The following is an 18,771-nucleotide window of genomic DNA, read 5'->3' as shown; positions in this document are numbered from 1 at the left end:
CAAAAGTATAGGCACCATCCTATTGCCAACACACATTTGGTGTAGCAGACCAATGATGGATAGGGTGAGCCAGACACAATATTTTAAAAATGTAAGATACATGAGAACATTGCTGTATACATTTCCTTTGAACCATACTCTACAATGAAGCTGATGAACAGCTTTTCCATGGATGTTTCAACTTTTAGAAAGCAAGTATAGCTCAATAGTATTTTACTGAGAACCTTTTCCTTAGTGGAGTATTGGGGAACTGGTGACCTTTCAGCTGTTTTTGTTTGTTTGTTTGGTTTGTTTTTTGCTACCCGACCAAGTTACCTGGGAATAATGGGAGTTGGGAATCCAACATCATCTGAAATGCAATTCCACCTCTGCCCCAGTGGGACACAGATACCACCACTCATGCAGAACTCATACTGAGATATAAAAACTGGAAGGGAGAATGAGGCAGGAGCAATGTGCAGCGGCTGTGCTACACAACAGCTGAGGAAGGTTAGTATTGAAAAACAGCTTGGTCTAGACCTAAGTGACGTTATCACAAAGTAACAGCTCATGTTTGGTTATTTTGATTTGGAACTGCAGAATTTCAGTACTACCCTTGATTGTTGTTTTCTACTGTTCGTCATCCATTGGCACAGTGGTACAAGTTAAAGAACAGCTACACCCTCTGAATTACCCGAGATAATTCTACATTCTAGATGCTCTTGAACAGGCCCCCAAACCCAGAGTTCCATTAATTCTATGTTCTCAAACTGCGTTTTCGTCCTTTTCAATCTTTTTCACACCTTTCCCATAAAGTGATAAGTATTTAAATACTCCTACCCGATACTATCCTTTGATTTTTTTGGCTTCCCACCACCCGTTCATTCCTTTAAAAACGCTTTTCGGAAACCTTATCAAAACAGAACTGTCGTTATCTAGAAGATCAGGGTCTTCTTGGAATGTACAGCTTTGGCCACAAATACATGAAGCATTCCAAACACATTAGGATATTTGCAAGTTGCTTGTATAATTGCATGTATGCACATTTAACTTGTGCACACTCAGTTTTATGCACTTGGCAATAAAAAACAAAAATAAAAACGAAGCAGAAAAGGGGTGGGCATAGAGGAAAAAGAAGACTTGGGCAATCCCCCCCCCCCAATTGAACACAGTGTGACTATACACAATTTTGGCTTCACACACTAACCCTGGAACATAACCCCATATAAGTTGAGTCTCACCTGTATATATATATATATACGAAAGGCTCATTTATATTTATTCTCCAGTTAATACAGATGGCCCCCTCAAAACCACAACTTTATTCCTATACACCATATGTATAATCTGATGACACACAAAGGACCAAATTTAAATCGGGGGGAAACAAAACTTATTTCTGGTGTAGAAAGCGGATGCTACTGGGAGAAATTAAGATGGAAGATTGGCCCAATGTTGTTATTTTAGAGAGAAGGTTGATTAAATAAATTCGCCAAGGTGGAGTGGGGAAAATAAAAGCCCGAAGCAGAAGCGAATTCAGCCACCTACATGCAAAAACTACCACCAGTTATAGCAGACTGATCTCATTAAAACCTCAAAAATGCTCAGTGCTGTTAGTGAACAGATGAGTTAGCGTGTACAATTTATAAGCTCTCTAAAGAGGGTTGTTGTAGAGGCATTTTATTTATTTAGATGGTTGAAAACAGATTATTTAGATGTGGTGTACAACAAAAGGGGAAAAAACCAAATCCGCTGTTTTCCCACATAACCCTATCTTTTTTGCCAATTCTTTCCACTTTCAGAGAACACTCTACTAGAAGCCATTACATTTCTCCTCAATTATTAACACTATACTGAGTTAGCCACAGTTGGAGAAACTGGGTCTCGGCTGCCATGTTACATTCAGACATACAACAGGCAGTGGCGCTAGAAGATAGCGAAAAACCGTTACTGCTCATCTCATTCAATACTCTCAGCTCTCTTGAAAGACAGCCAGTTCCAATACATTCTCATCAATTACTGCCCATCTTTGCCTTGGGGTACAGTGTGCACCCTGGGACGCTGCTGCATTCCACTGCTTCCTTGATTTAGTCTCAAAATGTCCATATGTTGCCATTGACAGCTGCGAACTTAAGCCTTAACTTCAGGAGTTGTGCTGTAGATGGAATCTGAGTTTTCAGAGCCAAGGTCTTCTGCCGAGTCAAGAAAGGAAACACCGACATAATTAATTTTCAGCAGGCAGATAAATTCATCTACTTTATTCAAGCATTCTGTCACGCAATTATTTCAGGTACTCTTATCTATACTTAACAAACAGCATTGCACTCATTAAGTGTGCAGCCCAATCATGGCTCTAGCAATGCTGTTTTGGCCACAATAGCAGCATCTGGTACATACTTGTCTCTGTTCACTGTTAAAATGGAGGGAAACTACCCTGCTATGACTTCTAGACAGCCCTTGGAGCCATCTCAGATCACAAGGAGCTAGCTGCTTCTCGGCCACCACTCGCTTCCCCAAAAGGGTCTTCCTTGCACTCTTTCACTTGGTTTTTGAAGTTCCTGAAACTACATGGCTAAGCATGGGGTAGGGGGTATGGACCACTACTTTGTAGTGTTCTAACATTTCACACTGGTTCCTATTCCACACCCACAACCCGCTTCCCCCCAACTGACTTAACACACTACACCATAAAAACGTATGTTGAGGCCATTATCTTAATTACTCTGGCCGGACCCCAGCACAGCTGTCAGCTCATTACCTAGGTCTTCCTCTGCAGTTCCTGGAAGGTTGGCCTTTGATTTCGCCAGCTCTACACCTTCTTCTTCTACAGGGAAAGAAAACAAGAGTCCTCTTTTCGTATCCTCAAACATGCCAAACTTTGTTGTAAAAAGCGTAAATGTCTGCTGCGGAACTGCAGGAATTCTGCAATTCACCAAGCAAATGGCATCACTGCTTTTCCGTATTTGTTGAATTCACCAGTGTGCTTTTCCATTATACGAATACTATACTTTAGGAGCCAATTTCAAGCAACTCATTGACGTGATCAAAAGGTGGCTTGGTGTCCTCTGCCTATTTTGGAAGGCCAACAGCAGCAAAAATAAATTTTTAAAAAATCAGGAACTAAAGTGAAATATGTATACGTCTAAGGTAGTAAAGCTTTGTCCAGCCTGCACCCTCTTCCTCAAGATGGCTTGTGTAGGCTCACACAGTAATAAGGGCTGATCCATAACACACACAAAAACCAACCAAAGAGAAAACTAAATGTTAAGCAGGAAGATTAAGCTCTATCTAGACTTCTCACCCACAAGTCTGTTGTGTGGGCAAATTTGTTTCATTCTTTGGTGTAGAGGAGCGCACACCATGTGAGCCCACACTTGCTCTATAAACAGGGACAGTCCAGAGGTTTACCACCTAGGCTTTAACTGATAACAGTTAAAAGATGTTCTGCTGGTATGCAATTCAGTAAGGTGGCAACAAGCTATTCAAGTAACGGAGTAAGATTATTATTACTATAAAACTGCACTGACAATATTAGCTTCTTGGATTTTACAGTGCACTTTTTTTCCACCAGTTCTTACCAGGGATCACACATTTCCAGAGACCGTATGTTTTCCCGACTGTCGTCTGCCACAGTCTTAGCGTTCCATCCTCAGAGCCACTAGAATACAACTCTCCGTCTGGGCTAAATCTGACACAGTGAATAGGCCCAAAGTGCCCCTTGTAAGATTCTGCAGAGAAATGACAAATCAATGAATTTCCAGGCAACAGGGAATGCATGTGCTTTAACATGTAGGCTTAGGAGTTCAGGAAGAAAAATAATGTCTTGGTTCCTTAGCGGTTGGGCTTTGTAAATGAATTTACGGGTCCAAGTCATAGGAGGACAGTAATGAGGCCCCAACTATTTACCACATGAAGAAGCCCCCACCTACTTTGTGTGATATGGAGAGGTCCTCCACAACTATGAGTATGGATTGCCACCCAAACGTGGATGTGATACTGCAGCAACCACAAAGTTTCCTTGAACATTTTACTCTCAGCATGGAAACATCAAAAAGAACTGCCTGCAGCTGTCAGAGGGTCACCAGAATCAGAAACTCAAGCTTCAATCTGGGCACTTGCTTAGCTTGAGATATTCCTCACCCAACAGCTATGCACAGAAGACAACCTGCAGGGCCAAACATTAGAAGGCTAAAAAGTTCCCAGAACATGAATAATTCTTAGTCAACACTTGAGCCACTTTGCAAGCTCTTAGATTTCATTTCCCCTTGGCCTGGCTACATGCCTCCTACTGGTCAGAAGTTGTTGCCAGGGAATGTACCGTATTTTTCGCTCTATAGGACGCACTTTACCCCTCCAAAAATTGAGGGGAAATGTGTGCGTCCTATGGAGCGAATGCAGGCTCCTTGGCTTCAGCGATAGCAACACTAAGCCTCCGAAGCGTAGAGGAAGCGCTCCCTCCGTGCTCCGGAGGCTTCGCGTTGCTTTCGCTGAAGGCTGGAGAGCGAGAGGCGTCGGTGCGCACCGACCCCTCTCACTCTCCAGGCTTCAGGGATAGCCACGCACAGCCCCTCCGGCAGGGAGAGGCTGCACGGGGCTGGCTATGGCTTCTTTAGGCTCACTTTCACAAACTTCCTCAGATTGTTTCTCCCCGGCAGGGAGAGGCTGCACGGGGCTAAAGAGGAAGCCAAAACAGCAAGCAGGATCCGTCCCGCTCGCTGCCTTGGCTTGTTCCATAGCTGCGCACAACCCCTCCGGCAGGGAGAGGCTGCACGGGGCTATGGCTTCTTTAGGTGCGCCCTATGGTCCGGTGCGCCCTATGGAGCGAAAAATACAGTACTTCTTTTGGGTTTCCCTTACCTCCCCACTAAATAGTATGCATAGGGTTCCCCCCATTCTTCTTGCACCTCATTTCTTCCAGCAGCCAGCACTGAATAAAAGACGTGAGTGTAGGGAAAGACCACCAAGGGAACGATTGGGAAGTAACAAGAGATGGTTGCGCATCACGTTTGTCTCTTTGGGATCTTAGCCATACAAAGACTGATCAACTTTGGTTATCTGGACAGCAATTACAGTCAAGGTCAAATTTAACTAATCCTATTAAAGCCTGCTGTTCTGACTGAAGTGCAATGACAATCTGAGGAAGTTTGTGAAAGTGAGCCTACACACATACACACAGACCAAGAGAAGGAAAATGAAATGTGTCTTTATAACAATGGCTTAGGAAGTTACCGTCTCTTCATTATACTGATCGCGAGAAAACCTGAAGGCTCCAACCTTTGGAATGACCAGTTAAGCAGGTTTTATATTTTAACAAGAATGCAAATGATAAAAACATGCTCTGGAGGTATTTCGAAACCTGTTGGAACATACCTAGTTCTTCACCAGTATTATAATCATACTTATAAAGTTTAAAGTCCTCGCCACCCGCAACTAGACATTCTTTCTCAGGGTGAAGGGATGCAGAATTAATTGTTGCAGGAGCCTCAAAGGATTTAATCTGTTCCAGACTAAAAAAAGGGAAGGAAAAGGCATTAAAAGCTAGAACTGGACTCTCCACAGAACCATATACCAATGCATTAAAAAAACCAAACCCACAAAAGGGGGAATTCTATAGAGGACTTTCACCGACTTACTAAGCCAGGGTCTTCTCAGATTTTTCTGCCTGTTCTAGCAATAGTAATATTTTGTGCTAGTTGTTGTATGATTAACTGGATTTTTATGGCTGCATTTCATTGTATATTACCAGGCCTTTAATTGGCTGACTTTAGTGCCACTCTCATTTTGGGTGTTTTTAGTGCTTTGTGTTTATACTGATGTGTTTTTGCGATGTTTATGTTTTGGCAGCAGGTTCAGAAATTATGATTTAAAAGCAAGGTAAGCTTTAAAATTAAGTAAGATGAAACCATTTCACTCACAGGAGAAAAACCAAGGTTGTGAAAGTTTTCCAATCTGAATGATGAACTGCACGTCCTTAATCAAGACTACAGAGACTTTCTGCAGAATTCAAAGAACTAAGGATTATATCCGATGCTAGTTCTCAGAGCAGACCCATTGAAATTAATGGTCATAACTAACCTGGGTTGATCAATTTCAATGGGACTCCTCCGAAAAGAACTTAGTTGGATAAAACAAAGTATTTCTGAAGGGATATATATTAGATCTAGTATGGCAATATACACACACTTCTCATCTGTTTACGCTACTCCAAAAAGTTGCCAATTAAGTTTGTTTCTTTCAGAACTAACCACATCAAAAACTCAACTTACGTTTCTGCACTGTGGAAGGCGATTGTTTTTCCATAGGTGATTACGATTATCTCCCCTTCTGGAATATATTCCATACTGCTGACAGACATAGCAACATTTATTGCCTTTATTTCTGTATATGTATTTCTGTCCCAGAGTCTGCATCAGAGATACAAAGGTAAAAATCTGTTTAGCTTATCACAAGACCAGCGCCATAGGTTAGATCTCCAAATCCCTTTGGGTCGCATGCTTCCCTGCACTGTCATCACCTCCCCCAAGACATTTACAGTATGGCTTAAGAGAATTTCACGGTTTCCCTCCCAAGAAGCTCTGTGATTCTTCTTGCTTCTCAGCCTGGCAAACAAATTGCAGCTTTTTATGAACTTAAGCATTGTATACCTTATGTAAATCCAGCAATATTTAAGTCTGTCCTTTCCTGGTGCAGGGTACTGTATTGTGAGACATATACTCTGCCGAATAGATCAGTCAATAGAGCATGAGACTCTTAATCTCAGGGTTGTGAGTTTGAGCCCCACACTGGCGGGGGGGGGGGGGGGAGAATCCTGCACTGCAGGGGGTTGGACTAGATGACTCTTACGACTCTTTCAACTCTACAATTCTATGGTTCTAGGACAGAGCACACTAGCTGAAAAGCTAATTATATATATATATATTTGAATTCAAAAGAGGTCCTTATAATGAACACCAAATCCAGAAACACAAAAGGCAGCTCTGGTGAAGTGAGGTATTTGTTCCTTCCTACCTGACAGTTTTGTCATCTGCTGAAAGGATCTGTCTGTCATCACTGCTCCACAGAGCCTTTTTAATCCCAGACGTGTGGCCGCTGACGATTTGAGGGTCTAAACAGTAGGGGAAATACTGTGTTATTTCAAAAGATCTCTTCTAGCCATGCACATCATCAATGTGGTTTTCTCTACATGACTTACAATCAATACCAAGCAGATTTACTGAGAGAATAGTGGCAATACAGGTAAGCACTACACATGAGATATTTTATTTCCCTGCATATAACTACATTGTGTAATTGTAAAGGGCTGTGAGAAACGATCTTCAGTGCAAATTCCCAAACTTAGTGTGACAGGAATGAACTGCAGTAGCTGCAGCATAACCACAAGTAGATCAGAAGCATACAGGGCAACCAAAGCAGTTTGTACCAAAACCAGGCATATACCCCAATTGAAATGGATCTAGAAAATCAAGTTTCCTCCTAGGGCGGCTGGATCTGGTCCCCAACCATTCGCTCAAGAACATGGCCCAAGAAGAGGAGCTGGTAGTTACTTAAGATTTTCCGAATTCAGGGTTTCTTGAGGAGTGATTTTCTGAGCAGGGTTTCTTGAGGAGTTATTTTCTGTCCACATCCTCAAGACTTACTAGCTGAAACTCACCCAACACAACAGGGCCAGACACCTCTTGAGATTCATCTGCTACAACAGCATAGTCAAGATTCCGGCTGATGCAACAAGTTTGTTCTCAAAATGCTTTGCAAACAAGTCACAGTGAGCTACAGTCGGTTCCACCACCTCCTTCGGACCATACTGTGAGAGGATCCAAGCTACCTGGGAAAGCTCTGTTGGACATCATAATGAGCCAGAAATGGAAGCATGGTATACTTTCTTTGCTGCCTTCACTGCCACATACAGCAGGGTGTGAGGACTAATAAGTAAGGATGTGCCCTTACCCTACCCCAATCCCTAATGCAGCCTGGAAATCCAAAACACACTTTTTTGGGGGGGGGGTGAGAAAAGGGGAGTGCTTTGCAAGGAAAGGCAACAGCTTGCAAAAGGCAGCTTTCTCCCTCTCCCGTTTCAGGAAAGGAGAAGTGTTTCCTCCATTACCTTTACTGGCAAAAATGACTTGTCTCTTCTCCCATCCCCATCATTTCTGCACACCCCACACAAGTATTTTGACAAATGGGTGGGACACCCACCTGTCAATCATGTGACATTAGAATAATGGGATTGACAGATGGGTTGTTCCACCCACCTGTCAAAGCTGGTCTGCGAAAAGGCTTCCCAACCCTCAAATAGTATAACTGGATGCAAAAGAATTTCAAAAAGAAATTATAATAATCAGTTTCACCTACTAACAGTAAAAACCCACCTGCCTCTGGCTTGCTTAAGTCATAGATACGCAACAGTTTATCTTGCCCACCTGTCAGCAGGTAATTGCTGTCCTAGAACAGAAAACGAAAGCCATTGTTTTCATTGGTGCAACAGTAATTAAACATCACTACTTTTAGACACTGGTTTTTAAAAGCAGTACTATTTCAGTTATCATTATTTTATTTAATACTAATAAAATCAGTATTAGTTAGGAATATGAAGCTGTTCGTATCATGCCCTTGAGAAAAACACAGACAAACAAAGGCAGGCATTCAGATATTTAGTGTCTGTTTTACCTGAGTAAAGTCCACAGATTTGACAATGTGCTTGTGGGCTAAGGTGATTATTTCATCTCCTGAAACACCATCCCACACTTTGCTGAAAGAAAAAACATAGTTATTGATATGATATATTCCAGACTTGAAATAAAGCTTTTATACAGCTCTTAAGATTTGAGACACCAGGGGTGGGGGAAGATTCAAGTGCATTAAGTGAGCTGCAAATGTAAAGAACAGGGTAGGTTTTGGTGTTAGAGAGAAGACTTTCACTTACGCAGTGAAATCTGCAGCTGCTGTAGCTGCTTTAGTGGCATCTTTATTCAAAGTGGCACCCCAGACAGCTCCTTTGTGACCCAGAAATGTTCCAATCCAATCTCCTGTGTCACCCTGGCGAAGCATAGGCTTTCCATCTAGACAAAAAGAAAAAAGAAGTAAAACATAGGAGTTTAGTTTATCAACCAACAATCTATATCAAATTATCATACAAAGAGCATCTGTGAAATTAGAATTCAATAGAGATTATCCAGCAAGAGGTTTGGGCAAACCCACTGTAGGCTTCCTTGGTCATCTATATGTCATTATTCTTCTCTATGAAATTCACCCATCAAAGAACACTTGCTTTTACACAACCACTTATTTACAGAAGGGAAAAGCAAGGCAAGATCATGTGGGGGACTGACAATTCATATTCAACCTCTGATTTAAATAAATGTTCAGGTGGTAAATCAGAGGTTGAAGGTAGGTTATTCCAGGATGATGGATCGTACCTACTACCTCTCAGTTGCCAGGGTAGGGGGGAATCACATATGATCTTTGAAGGCAGCACTTCAAATAAGTTTATGGAAATGTTTGGAAACTTGTCTCTTTTCTCAGGTTGACAGATTCAACATAGTTTTATATGTGCAGAGGGGAGAGGGGAGGCACCAGGAATTTCTGCTCTATCCGCCCCAACAAATCCCAATGGCTTTGCCTGTCTGCTTGCAAGAGCGCCAAGCAAAAAAGTTAATTGAAAGGCCACAATCCATTACAGGATTTAGGGGTGTTTCAAGCTCAATTAAGCATGTTTATTCCAGCACTGAATGGTGGCTCAAGTGCCCAGTGTATAATGGATATGCATGTACTTTTTATATAAAAAATTTATACCATAATGGAACTAATACATCAACAATATTTGAAAGGCTCTGGTGGCCCTTGCATCATTTAACAGTGTAACAATAACCTTTAAAGACTCAAAACATTAGACACAGCTTTCCCAGACAATACCCTATTACCCTATCCAGGCACTAGCCAGCTTGACTTCAGCAATGTTTCTGAATGATTTAGTCGAGATTCCTGCATCACAGGGGGTTGGACTAGATGACACTAGGAATTCCTTCAACTCTACAATTCTATGATTCTATAACCAGAACCATGGTATGCATATAGTTAAATGTTAGGCACAGACACATTATGTCCCAAGAGATAAATAAAGTGACTAACAAAATTGCTTATTATTGTCTCCATAATACCATCTACGTTTTTTACAAACGTCGGCTTCAACAGGTCTCTACTCCCAAGGGCCTTACAATCTGGAAATAGAAACAGAGTAAAGGGAATAAAGGGAAAGCAGGTACAAAGAGGGGGTAGAAGCATTATTATTTGCACACACTCCAGCTTAACAGCTTTCCCTGCGAAGGATGCACCTTGAGCACAAACATAACTTGGAAGACCCACTTCTTAAATACTAACTCAACATGGCATTTGGGCAAGGAGGCTGTTCCAAAAGCTTTCCCAGATAAAGTATAAACCGCTGTGGTATTGTTCCAGTATTGTTTGATTCAACACTTATAGACTCACAGAATTGTATTCAGAAGGGACTCTTGAGGGTCAACTAATCCAACTCAATGCAACACAGGAATGTTTTTGCCCAGTGTGAGGCTCAAACCCACAATCTTGTGATTAACAGCCTCATGTAAGTATATACAGATGTTTTGGGGGAGGTTGGTAAGTCAAGCAGCATAAAAGAAAGATAGGACTGTGGACACACTCAGGCATGAAGGAGGTTTGTTAGGAAAGATTATGTTCCCAGCTATGAAGGCTCCCTTAAAGCAGAAGATTGAAATGAAATGAAATTCTCACTTGTACAACTTGTACACGAGCACCCCCCACTCAGCTCTCTTAGTCTTAATTCCCCTCGGTTAATAACGCACCAAACCGAAAAGTCACTTGCTTATTACTATTAATAATAGAATTTGTACACCACTCTTCAGCCATAGATCTCAAGGCGGTTCGCAGCCTAATTTTCCGAATACCTGTACATAAAAACTTGAGATTATTATTATAATTATTGAAAAAGGCGAGAGAGATTTCGCAGTATTATTTCCATGCCTGCCACCCACCGGCCCCTCGCAAGGAAGCCCCCGCTGGGCCCTCGCCTCACCCTTGCAGGCGCTGATGAGGAAGTACCCGTAGGGGGTGATGCCGCTGAAGGCCAAATCCACCACAGGCCGCGTGTGGCCGGAGCACGTCAGCGGGGTCTGTCTCATCGCCATGGCGGCGGCGGCGCGAGGAAAGGAGCAGCGGGGGGAGAGGACGAGGAGGGCGACGCGAGGAAGGGCGAGGGGAGAAAAGAGGCCGCGGGAGGGACGGAGAAGGCGGCCACGCCGGGGAAACGCCGCTCGCCCACAGCCACGCGCAACACTCTGGCCGCCAGGGGAAGGAGGGAGGGATGAGACGGCGCCGGCGCCGGAAGCAACGTCGTCAGAAATGGCCTCCGCCGGAAGTCCGCGCCCATGTCGAAGGTAACCATAGCGACGCTTCCGGTTTCGCCCTAGAACACCACAGAGTTTCGGGGATGGAGCGGCGCTCATGCTCTCTAGATCTATATCTATATATTTTAGATGACGAAGGGATATATATGAATCATAGAAATATGAATTATAGAAATATGAATGTAGCGTTGGAATGGACCCCGAGGGTCCTATGTTCCAAACAGGGATAGGTATGGGATTCGAACCCGCAAAGTTGGCTTTGTCAGCCCCATATCATATATATAGCTCGCAATCATTTTAAACCCGGAGCTAAGAAAGTGGAAGAAATAGGAAAGCGACTGTTGGTATTAAACTCCCCCCCCCCAATTTAATTCCTTTTGTGAGGCTGTTTCTTTAAGAGGGGGAGGGACCCTCCTCAGGTCCCTGTGGGCCCATTGGACGCACACCGCCCTACGTACTCTGACGCAACAGGTTGCAGCAAAGCGAAGGATGCGATAGGGTCCTCATGTGGTTGGGAGGACTGTACCACTTCAGCGTACAGCTGCGGGGGAAATACTCTTATGTGAACAATTCCTTGCATTAAAAACAAAACAGGTTGACATCTATTGTTTGTTTTAACCCATTTATTCATTCATCTTTCAAAATGCAATCTTTTCTGGCTGGAACGTTGTTGTTGTTGTTGTTGTTGTTGTTGTTAAAAAAAACTAAATACATGAATAATCCTCAAGGGCAGCTTAACATGAAAAGAAAATGCAAAAGCAATTAAAATACCAGTTAAAGGTGGTTAGGGGGTCAAGGTAAGACTGGAGAGAACCCAGGGTCAAATCCCTGCTCAGCTCTGAACCTCACAGAGCAGCCTTGAGCCGCTTGCTTTATCTCAGCCTAACTTACATCATAGGGTTGTTGTGAGGATAACAAGTACATAGACTAAAATACTAAAGCAGCTCATGAGAAGAGAAGACTCACTGGAAAAGACCCTGATGTTGGGAAAGATGGAGGGCACAAGGAGAAGGGACGACAGAGGACAAGATGGTTGGACAGTGTTCTCGAAGCTACAAACATGAGTCTGACCAAACTGAGGGAGGCAGTGGAAGACAGGAGTGCCTGGCGTGCTCTGGTCCATGGGGTCACGAAGAGTCGGACACGACTGAACGACTAAACAACAACAACTAAAGCAGCTGGGCCTGAGGTTTTTTTGTCTTTGTTTTACTTTCCCCAAGTCACAAAGAACTGTATTCACATTCTCACAACACCTTTGTATGTTGATTAGGTCAGGTTGATCATTGGGGTTTTGGGGGGGATTGTTGTTTTTTTAAATGAGAAATGTAACTAAATGTAACTAAATGATTGTGGCTGCACTGTTATGCCCAGCTTCATGGGAGTAAGTACATCTGAGCATAGCAGATGGCTTCACCCTTTAAAGACCTAGGACCCACCGTCCTGAGAGCCTTGGATAAATAAATAACTCAAACCTGCATTTTGGGAGCCCATTTCTTAATCTTTCACCATTTATTTGCATAGGTTATGGCCTACCTTGCCACAATCCCCTGGTTGGGTCCCCAGACCCGCCAGTTGAAGTCTAGTGATGTATAGCATTGCATGGTGAATAAGTAAACAGATTCATTTAAACCTTTCACTACCCATTTATCTATTATTTCACCCAAGGGGAGGACATTTCAATTCCTTTCAATTGCACCCCCTCCTCCACCCGCTTCAGCCTCATGAGAAATGCAATCTATTTTTGTTGATTTCAAGTGCCATCTGAGAATTGTGTCTGACTTAATTAGTGGAGCTGTCTTCTTAAATTTTTAAAAGGCCCTTGGGTTGACTATTATGGAGAACGGCGTGGTGAAGCCTCCGAGAGAGAAAAGAATAAAATCCAAGGTCGGCAAAGCTGACTTTGTAGGAAAACTTGAAGTAAACAGTGCAAACTACGCAGCCTGAACAGCAGTGGTAATGCAGAGCAAGCTGTGTGCTCCTCAAGAAAGTTTGATTTGATTATTCCCACCAGTTGGCTTGTAATTTAATTTTCTGTGCAATTGGCCTACAATTTGCCCTGTAGGCAAAGCCGCCATATGATATCCAGTTGGGGAGATATAAACCTCCTAATAGTCAAAGGAAAGTCATAAATAATATCAGAAGCACAAATGGAAGGAGATAACAGGCTCATTAACATTGGGCTATAGTAAAAACCATGCCTATCTGGCTGCTTTAAACCTATTAAAAATCATTTATTCATTCACTGCATTTATACCCCATCTTTCCTCCCAAGCAGCTCAAGGCAGTGTACATAGTTCTCCCTATTTTTCCCCTCACAACAACCCTGTGAGGTAGGTTAAGCTGAGAGACTGTAACTCACCCAAGGTCACCCAGTGAGCATCATGACCTGTTGGGGCTTTGAACTCCCCTATCCCAGGTTTTAGTCCAACAATCTACCTACTACACCACACTGGCTCTAGTGATACTACAGTGGTACCTCGGGTTACATACGCTTCAGGTTACAGACTCTGCTAACCCAGAAATAGTACCTTGGGTTAAGAACTTTGCTTCAGGATGAGAACAGAAATCGTGCTCTGGTGGTACGGCAGCAGTGGGAGGCTCCATCAGCTAAAGTGGTGCTTCAGGTTAAGAGCAGTTTCAGGTTAAGGACGGACCTCCGGAATGAATTAAGTTATTAACCCGAGGTACCACTGTACTGTAGTGTTTATCCTTGAAAAAAATGTGCCCATCGCCACTAGATGGAGCTCTACCTATCATGTTGGACACCAATTCGTTTTCTGCTTGGAATCACACAGTTGTATGTTTCTGTTACTCATATGTGATTTATCTATTGCATGGTTTAATCTGCTTTGGTTGACCTACTGACCTCTAGACAGGCGCAAGCAGGATAGGAACAAAATGAGGAAATGCTGGGTCTTCCATCTCTCTGTTTCACCCGTTTGCTTTCTTCTCCTTATTAAAGCAGGTGATCTTTGTCAACAAGAGTGGCGCTGACAACAACTCATAAGAAGGAACCATTGCAGTGTAGGAACTGCCAGCCTTACGCCTGACCTCAAGTCAGCTACTTAGTGATAACACACTGGAGCAGCAGAGCCACAGTCACATTAATTCACCTAACAGCCAATGCCAAAGGCACTTCCAACAGGAAACACGAACAGGCCTTATGCCTCAAATGTCTCACACCTGGTTTTCATTAAGATGATAAACTTGGTCCTGGGCTGTACCAATTCACAGTGGTAGGGATGTTCTTGTGATTGAAAGCTCCCTCATTGCCCAAATTGGGGCTTGCAGTTGCTGTCAACCAGCTAATTGGCAGCGCTTGTAAAGTACTGTTTAACTGCAAATCACAAAGGGAAGCAGACCACTTGACTGCATTGCAATATCAGGTGATTGACAGGTGGAAAACCCCACCCAACTGTCAAAGTTGGCTCCCTGGGCAGTGTTGGAGGGGTGTGTGTGTGAAGGTAAGTTCTCTAAGCAGAACACAAAACTGTCTCTCTCTGCAGTACCATCATTGCATACTCTCCAACATCTTTCCGGTGAAAATAGGGAGGTCCTACTCCATAATAACAGGGACGCGGGTGGCGCTGTGGGTAAAACCTCAGTGCCTAGGACTTGCCGATCGTATGGTCGGCGGTTCGAATCCCCGCGGCGGGGTGAGCTCCCGTCTTTCGGTCCCAGCTCCTGCCCACCTAGCAGTTCGAAAGCACGTCAAAGTGCAAGTAGATAAATAGGTACCGCTTTATAGCAGGAAGGTAAACGGTGTTTCCGTGTGCTGCGCTGGTGCTGGCCACGTGACCCGGAAGTGTCTTCGGACAGCGCTGGCTTCCGGCCTCTTAAGTGAGATGAGCGCACAACCCTAGAGTCGGACACGACTGGCCCGTACGGGCAGGGGTACTTTACTTACTCCATAATAATAATTTTGTTATTTATATTCCACCCATCTGATCATAATAAAACATTAAACATTAAAAAAACTTCCCTATACAGGGCTGCCTTCAGATGTCTTCTATAAGTTATATAGTTACTTATCTCCTTGGCTCAGGGGCCACATAACTCCTTACCTACCAACATCTCTGTTGAAAATAGAGACATCCTAAGGAAAAGTGGGAAATTCTGGGATAATAATTAATAATAATAGTAATTTATTATTTGTACCCCGCCCATCTGGCTGAGTTTCCCCAGCCACTCTGGGCGGCTTCCAACAAAGATTAAAAATACATTAAAATGTCATTAATTAGAAACTTCCCTGAACAGAGCTGCCTTCAGATGTATTCTAAATGTCAGGTAGTTGTTTATCACTTTGACATCTGATGGGAGGGCATTCCACAGGGCGGGTGCCACTACCAAGAAGGCCCTCTGCCTGGTTCCCTGGATGGCTTCTGTAAATCCGGGACTGCCCCTGGAAATTAGGGACAATTGGAGGAGCTGACATTAAGCTGTGACCCATTGCAGTGATTTTCTTCATGAGACAGAATGGCAGCTATGTATCTAGGAGGGAGAAACTAAAGGAGTGCATAGGGGTAGCATAGCTCAGGTAGGAGCCAAAGGGGTTTTCTGTGCTACTAATCCCAGCCATTGAGAAGGAAGGTGGCTCTTCGGCCATAAGTCTGACAGATGTGCGTCAGAGTCCACACCATTCCCCCCCCTTCTCTTTCTGATTTGCGGCCTTCAACTGCTGACCCCGTTCCACTTTGTGAGTTCATTTCGAGGGAGGAACATACGGTGCATTCAAGGCAGTTGACGAGAAGCAGGGACAGTCCAAGGATTCAGCACTGTTGCGCGAGCCTGGCGTGGCGAGAGAAAAGGTCAAGGGAGCCTCATTTGTATTCTGTTCTTGGAGCACAGCTAGAAGAGAGGCACATCAAAGAGAAAGCCAGGTCAGCTTGTGGTTTTCTGCTGAAGTCACAGCAAAGGTTAAAGGTATTGCACGATTTCAGCCTCAGTTGGAAAGAGACGAACCCCAAATCTATGCCTTGCATCCGATTGGGCTGCAGCTTTGTGGTATTGCATCTACATGAATGTGGAACGGCAAAAGGTGTATAGCCCCTAATGGAACACAGGTAGGCCCATTGGTCCATGTAGCTTGTCTACACTGACTGGCAGAATCTCTCCAGGGTTTCAGACAGGGAATCTCTCCCAGGCCTGCCTGCAAATGCCAGAGAATGAACCTGGTGTTAAGTTGTGGGTGAACATATCAGACGACACAGCGATTCTTCAAACAGCTCTTGTTTATTCACAGGCCAGAACAGAACTGAACTGAAGGGTTCAGCCAGCGTGCTTATATAGAGCTCCACTAGAACGCAACAGTAACCATTTTCTGTAACTATCCAATCACTGAACGTCACTTTCGATCCCTTATTTGCATATGTGGACCTGAACTATCTACAGTATCCCACCTGCTGGCCCAGGGTGAGAACTTCAGTACATAACACCTGGGACCTTCTGCGTGCAAGATCAATGCTCTGCCACTGAGCTACAGCCCTGCCCCCTAATGTCCCTTGAAAATGCATACAAAAAGCAGCATACTGCACTACTCATGGTGCTACCATCGGCCAAGATCAACGCACACACAGGCCATCTGCTTTGTTGACCATGTAGTGTGATGAGAAGTCCTGGAGAACTCAAAAGCTTGTGATATTTTGACTGCCCTAATAAATGCATTGCTGTAATATGGTTTTTAATATGGGGTACCTTTACGTTTAATATGGTTTTTAAATCAATATGATTCCTCTTTGTAAAGAGCCACGGAGAAAGACAGCAAGTTCTCATGCTGATAAATTGCTTCGATCTGTTCTGCTGATTACAATCCCCTGGCTCCATCTTCTGTAACTTTGCTCCCACACAGCTCCTTCTAACTTGCAGTAATTACTATTCCATGCAGAAGTTGCACTCCAGATTGTTGTGTTCCTTCTCCAGCTTTCCTCAAATAAATAAAACTGACTGCTTCACATTTTAATGCTGGGAAGTGGATGGAAACTTAGCATGCCTGTTTCTGTTCTCCTCACGTACCAAGACGTTATCACAAGAAACCAAAATATAGCAAGAGAAATGCTTTCTTTAAGAAACGTTTTGTCTCCCCCAAAACCATTTTTCTTGCATTCCTTGAAATTTCTCAAACGTGAGATTTTGCTCCAAGGTATGTTGCTTCGTGCAATCTTTGGTGGACATTATGGGTAGGATCCATACTTCATTTTGTTGCTGTCAGGTCCCATTGAAATCAGTGGGGGAAATCAGTCCTGAATTAAGCCCATCCCTTTACAGATGTTCACCCTGAACATGTGAGGACGAAAGATTTTTAGAGTGCCAGGTGCCATATGCAAGTTTTTAGTGCTATTTTTCTAGAAAAGGAGGTGGTGGAACTCTCCATGAATGCCTCCCTTGTTTCATATAATGGCAATAGCGCCCACCTGAGAGGTGCCAAAATTGAGTTCTGTTGAGTTCCAGCTAGTTCTGCCCTGCTAAAGGTAAAGGTAAAGGTACCCCTGCCCGTACGGGCCAGTCTTGACAGACTCTAGGGTTGTGCGCCCATCTCACTCAAGAGGCCGGGGGCCAGCGCTGTCCGGAGACACTTCCGGGTCACGTGGCCAGCGTGACATCGCTGCTCTGGCGAGCCAGAGCCGCACACGGAAACGCCGTTTACCTTCCCGCTAGTAAGTGGTCCCTATTTATCTACTTGCACCCGGGAGTGCTTTCGAACTGCTAGGTTGGCAGGCGCTGGGACCGAACAACGGGAGCACACCCCGCCGCGGGGATTCGAACCACCGACCTTTCGATCGGCAAGCCCTAGGCGCTGAGTCTTTTACCCACAGCGCCACCCGCGTCCCTCTGCCCTGCTAGTTCTGCCTTTAATGTCCCCACATGGTATTTTATTATAGAACTGTAGAGTTGGAAAGGACCCTGAGGATCATTTAGTTCAGGTTTCCTCAACCTCGGCCCTCCAGATGTTTTTGAGACTACAATTCCCATCATCCCTGACCACTGGTCCTGCTAGCTAGGGATCATGGGAGTTGTAGGCCAAAAACATCCAGAGGGCCGAGGTTGCAGCTGTCCCATATCAGGATCAAACCTGCAACCTTGGCATTATCAGCACCATGCTCTAACCAACTGAGTTATTTTGGCTTGCCCCCTGCTCCCCTGGGGTTCCTGCATTGAGCAGAAAGGTCTGCCAGGAGCTAAGCATGTAAGTGTTTCTTTTTTCTTCTTTTTTCAATTTTTTTTATTAATTTTCCAAAAAAAATTAACAAACAAACAAACAAACATCATAACTCTACTTAATCCAATCTTAATAACATTGTTAAGTGACTTCCTCGAATTCCCCTGACTGAATTTCAATATATATCATTGTAGAAGGTCAGCAGTTCGAATCCCCATGACGGGGTGAGCTCCCATTGCT

At 43.9% G+C, this 18,771-nt stretch overlaps 1 protein-coding gene and 2 long non-coding RNA genes across 3 annotated transcripts; 1 reads left to right on the top strand and 2 right to left on the bottom strand.

Moving 5' to 3' along the window:
• Window positions 1–1,643: 1,643 nt before the first annotated feature.
• On the bottom strand, window positions 1,644–11,826 carry STRAP (serine/threonine kinase receptor associated protein). Its single transcript, XM_083402277.1, has 10 exons — window positions 11,045–11,826; window positions 8,900–9,035; window positions 8,644–8,725; window positions 8,346–8,418; window positions 6,988–7,084; window positions 6,246–6,383; window positions 5,350–5,486; window positions 3,558–3,707; window positions 2,738–2,803; window positions 1,644–2,171 (listed from the first exon to the last, which is right to left on the bottom strand). The coding sequence occupies exons 1-10, from the start codon at window positions 11,472–11,474 to the stop codon at window positions 2,110–2,112; spliced, it is 1,371 nt and encodes a 456-aa protein (XP_083258403.1). The 5' UTR covers window positions 11,475–11,826; the 3' UTR covers window positions 1,644–2,109.
• On the top strand, window positions 11,277–14,548 carry LOC310659305. Its single transcript, XR_014502739.1, has 2 exons — window positions 11,277–11,405; window positions 14,338–14,548. It is a non-coding gene; the product is annotated as an uncharacterized lncRNA (long non-coding RNA).
• A 2,040-nt stretch (window positions 14,549–16,588) lies between these two features.
• On the bottom strand, window positions 16,589–17,277 carry LOC310658547. The gene is made up of 2 exons (XR_014502366.1): window positions 17,076–17,277; window positions 16,589–17,041 (listed from the first exon to the last, which is right to left on the bottom strand). It is a non-coding gene; the product is annotated as an uncharacterized lncRNA (long non-coding RNA).
• Window positions 17,278–18,771: the final 1,494 nt, after the last annotated feature.

This window comes from Podarcis tiliguerta, assembly GCF_965153285.1.
Source record: "Podarcis tiliguerta genome assembly, chromosome: 10".
Taxonomy (NCBI): Eukaryota; Metazoa; Chordata; class Lepidosauria; order Squamata; family Lacertidae; genus Podarcis; species Podarcis tiliguerta.
The sequence above is the reverse complement of the archived record's forward strand: the minus strand, read 5'-3'. Positions and strand labels throughout refer to the sequence as shown.

Bases quoted from the DNA above. Each gene is read 5' to 3' on its own strand.
- STRAP (XM_083402277.1), bottom strand. From the start codon at position 11,474: ATGAGCGCCGCTCCATCCCCGAAACTCTGTGGTGTTCTAGGGCGAAAC. The intron at 7,085-8,345 runs GTGGGTTTTTAC...CCTACTGTTTAG, and splicing joins CTTAAGCAAGCCAGAGGCAG to ACCCTCAAATCGTCAGCGGC. The intron at 2,172-2,737 runs GTAATGAGCTGA...TTGACTCGGCAG, and splicing joins AACTGCAGAGGAAGACCTAG to AAGACCTTGGCTCTGAAAAC.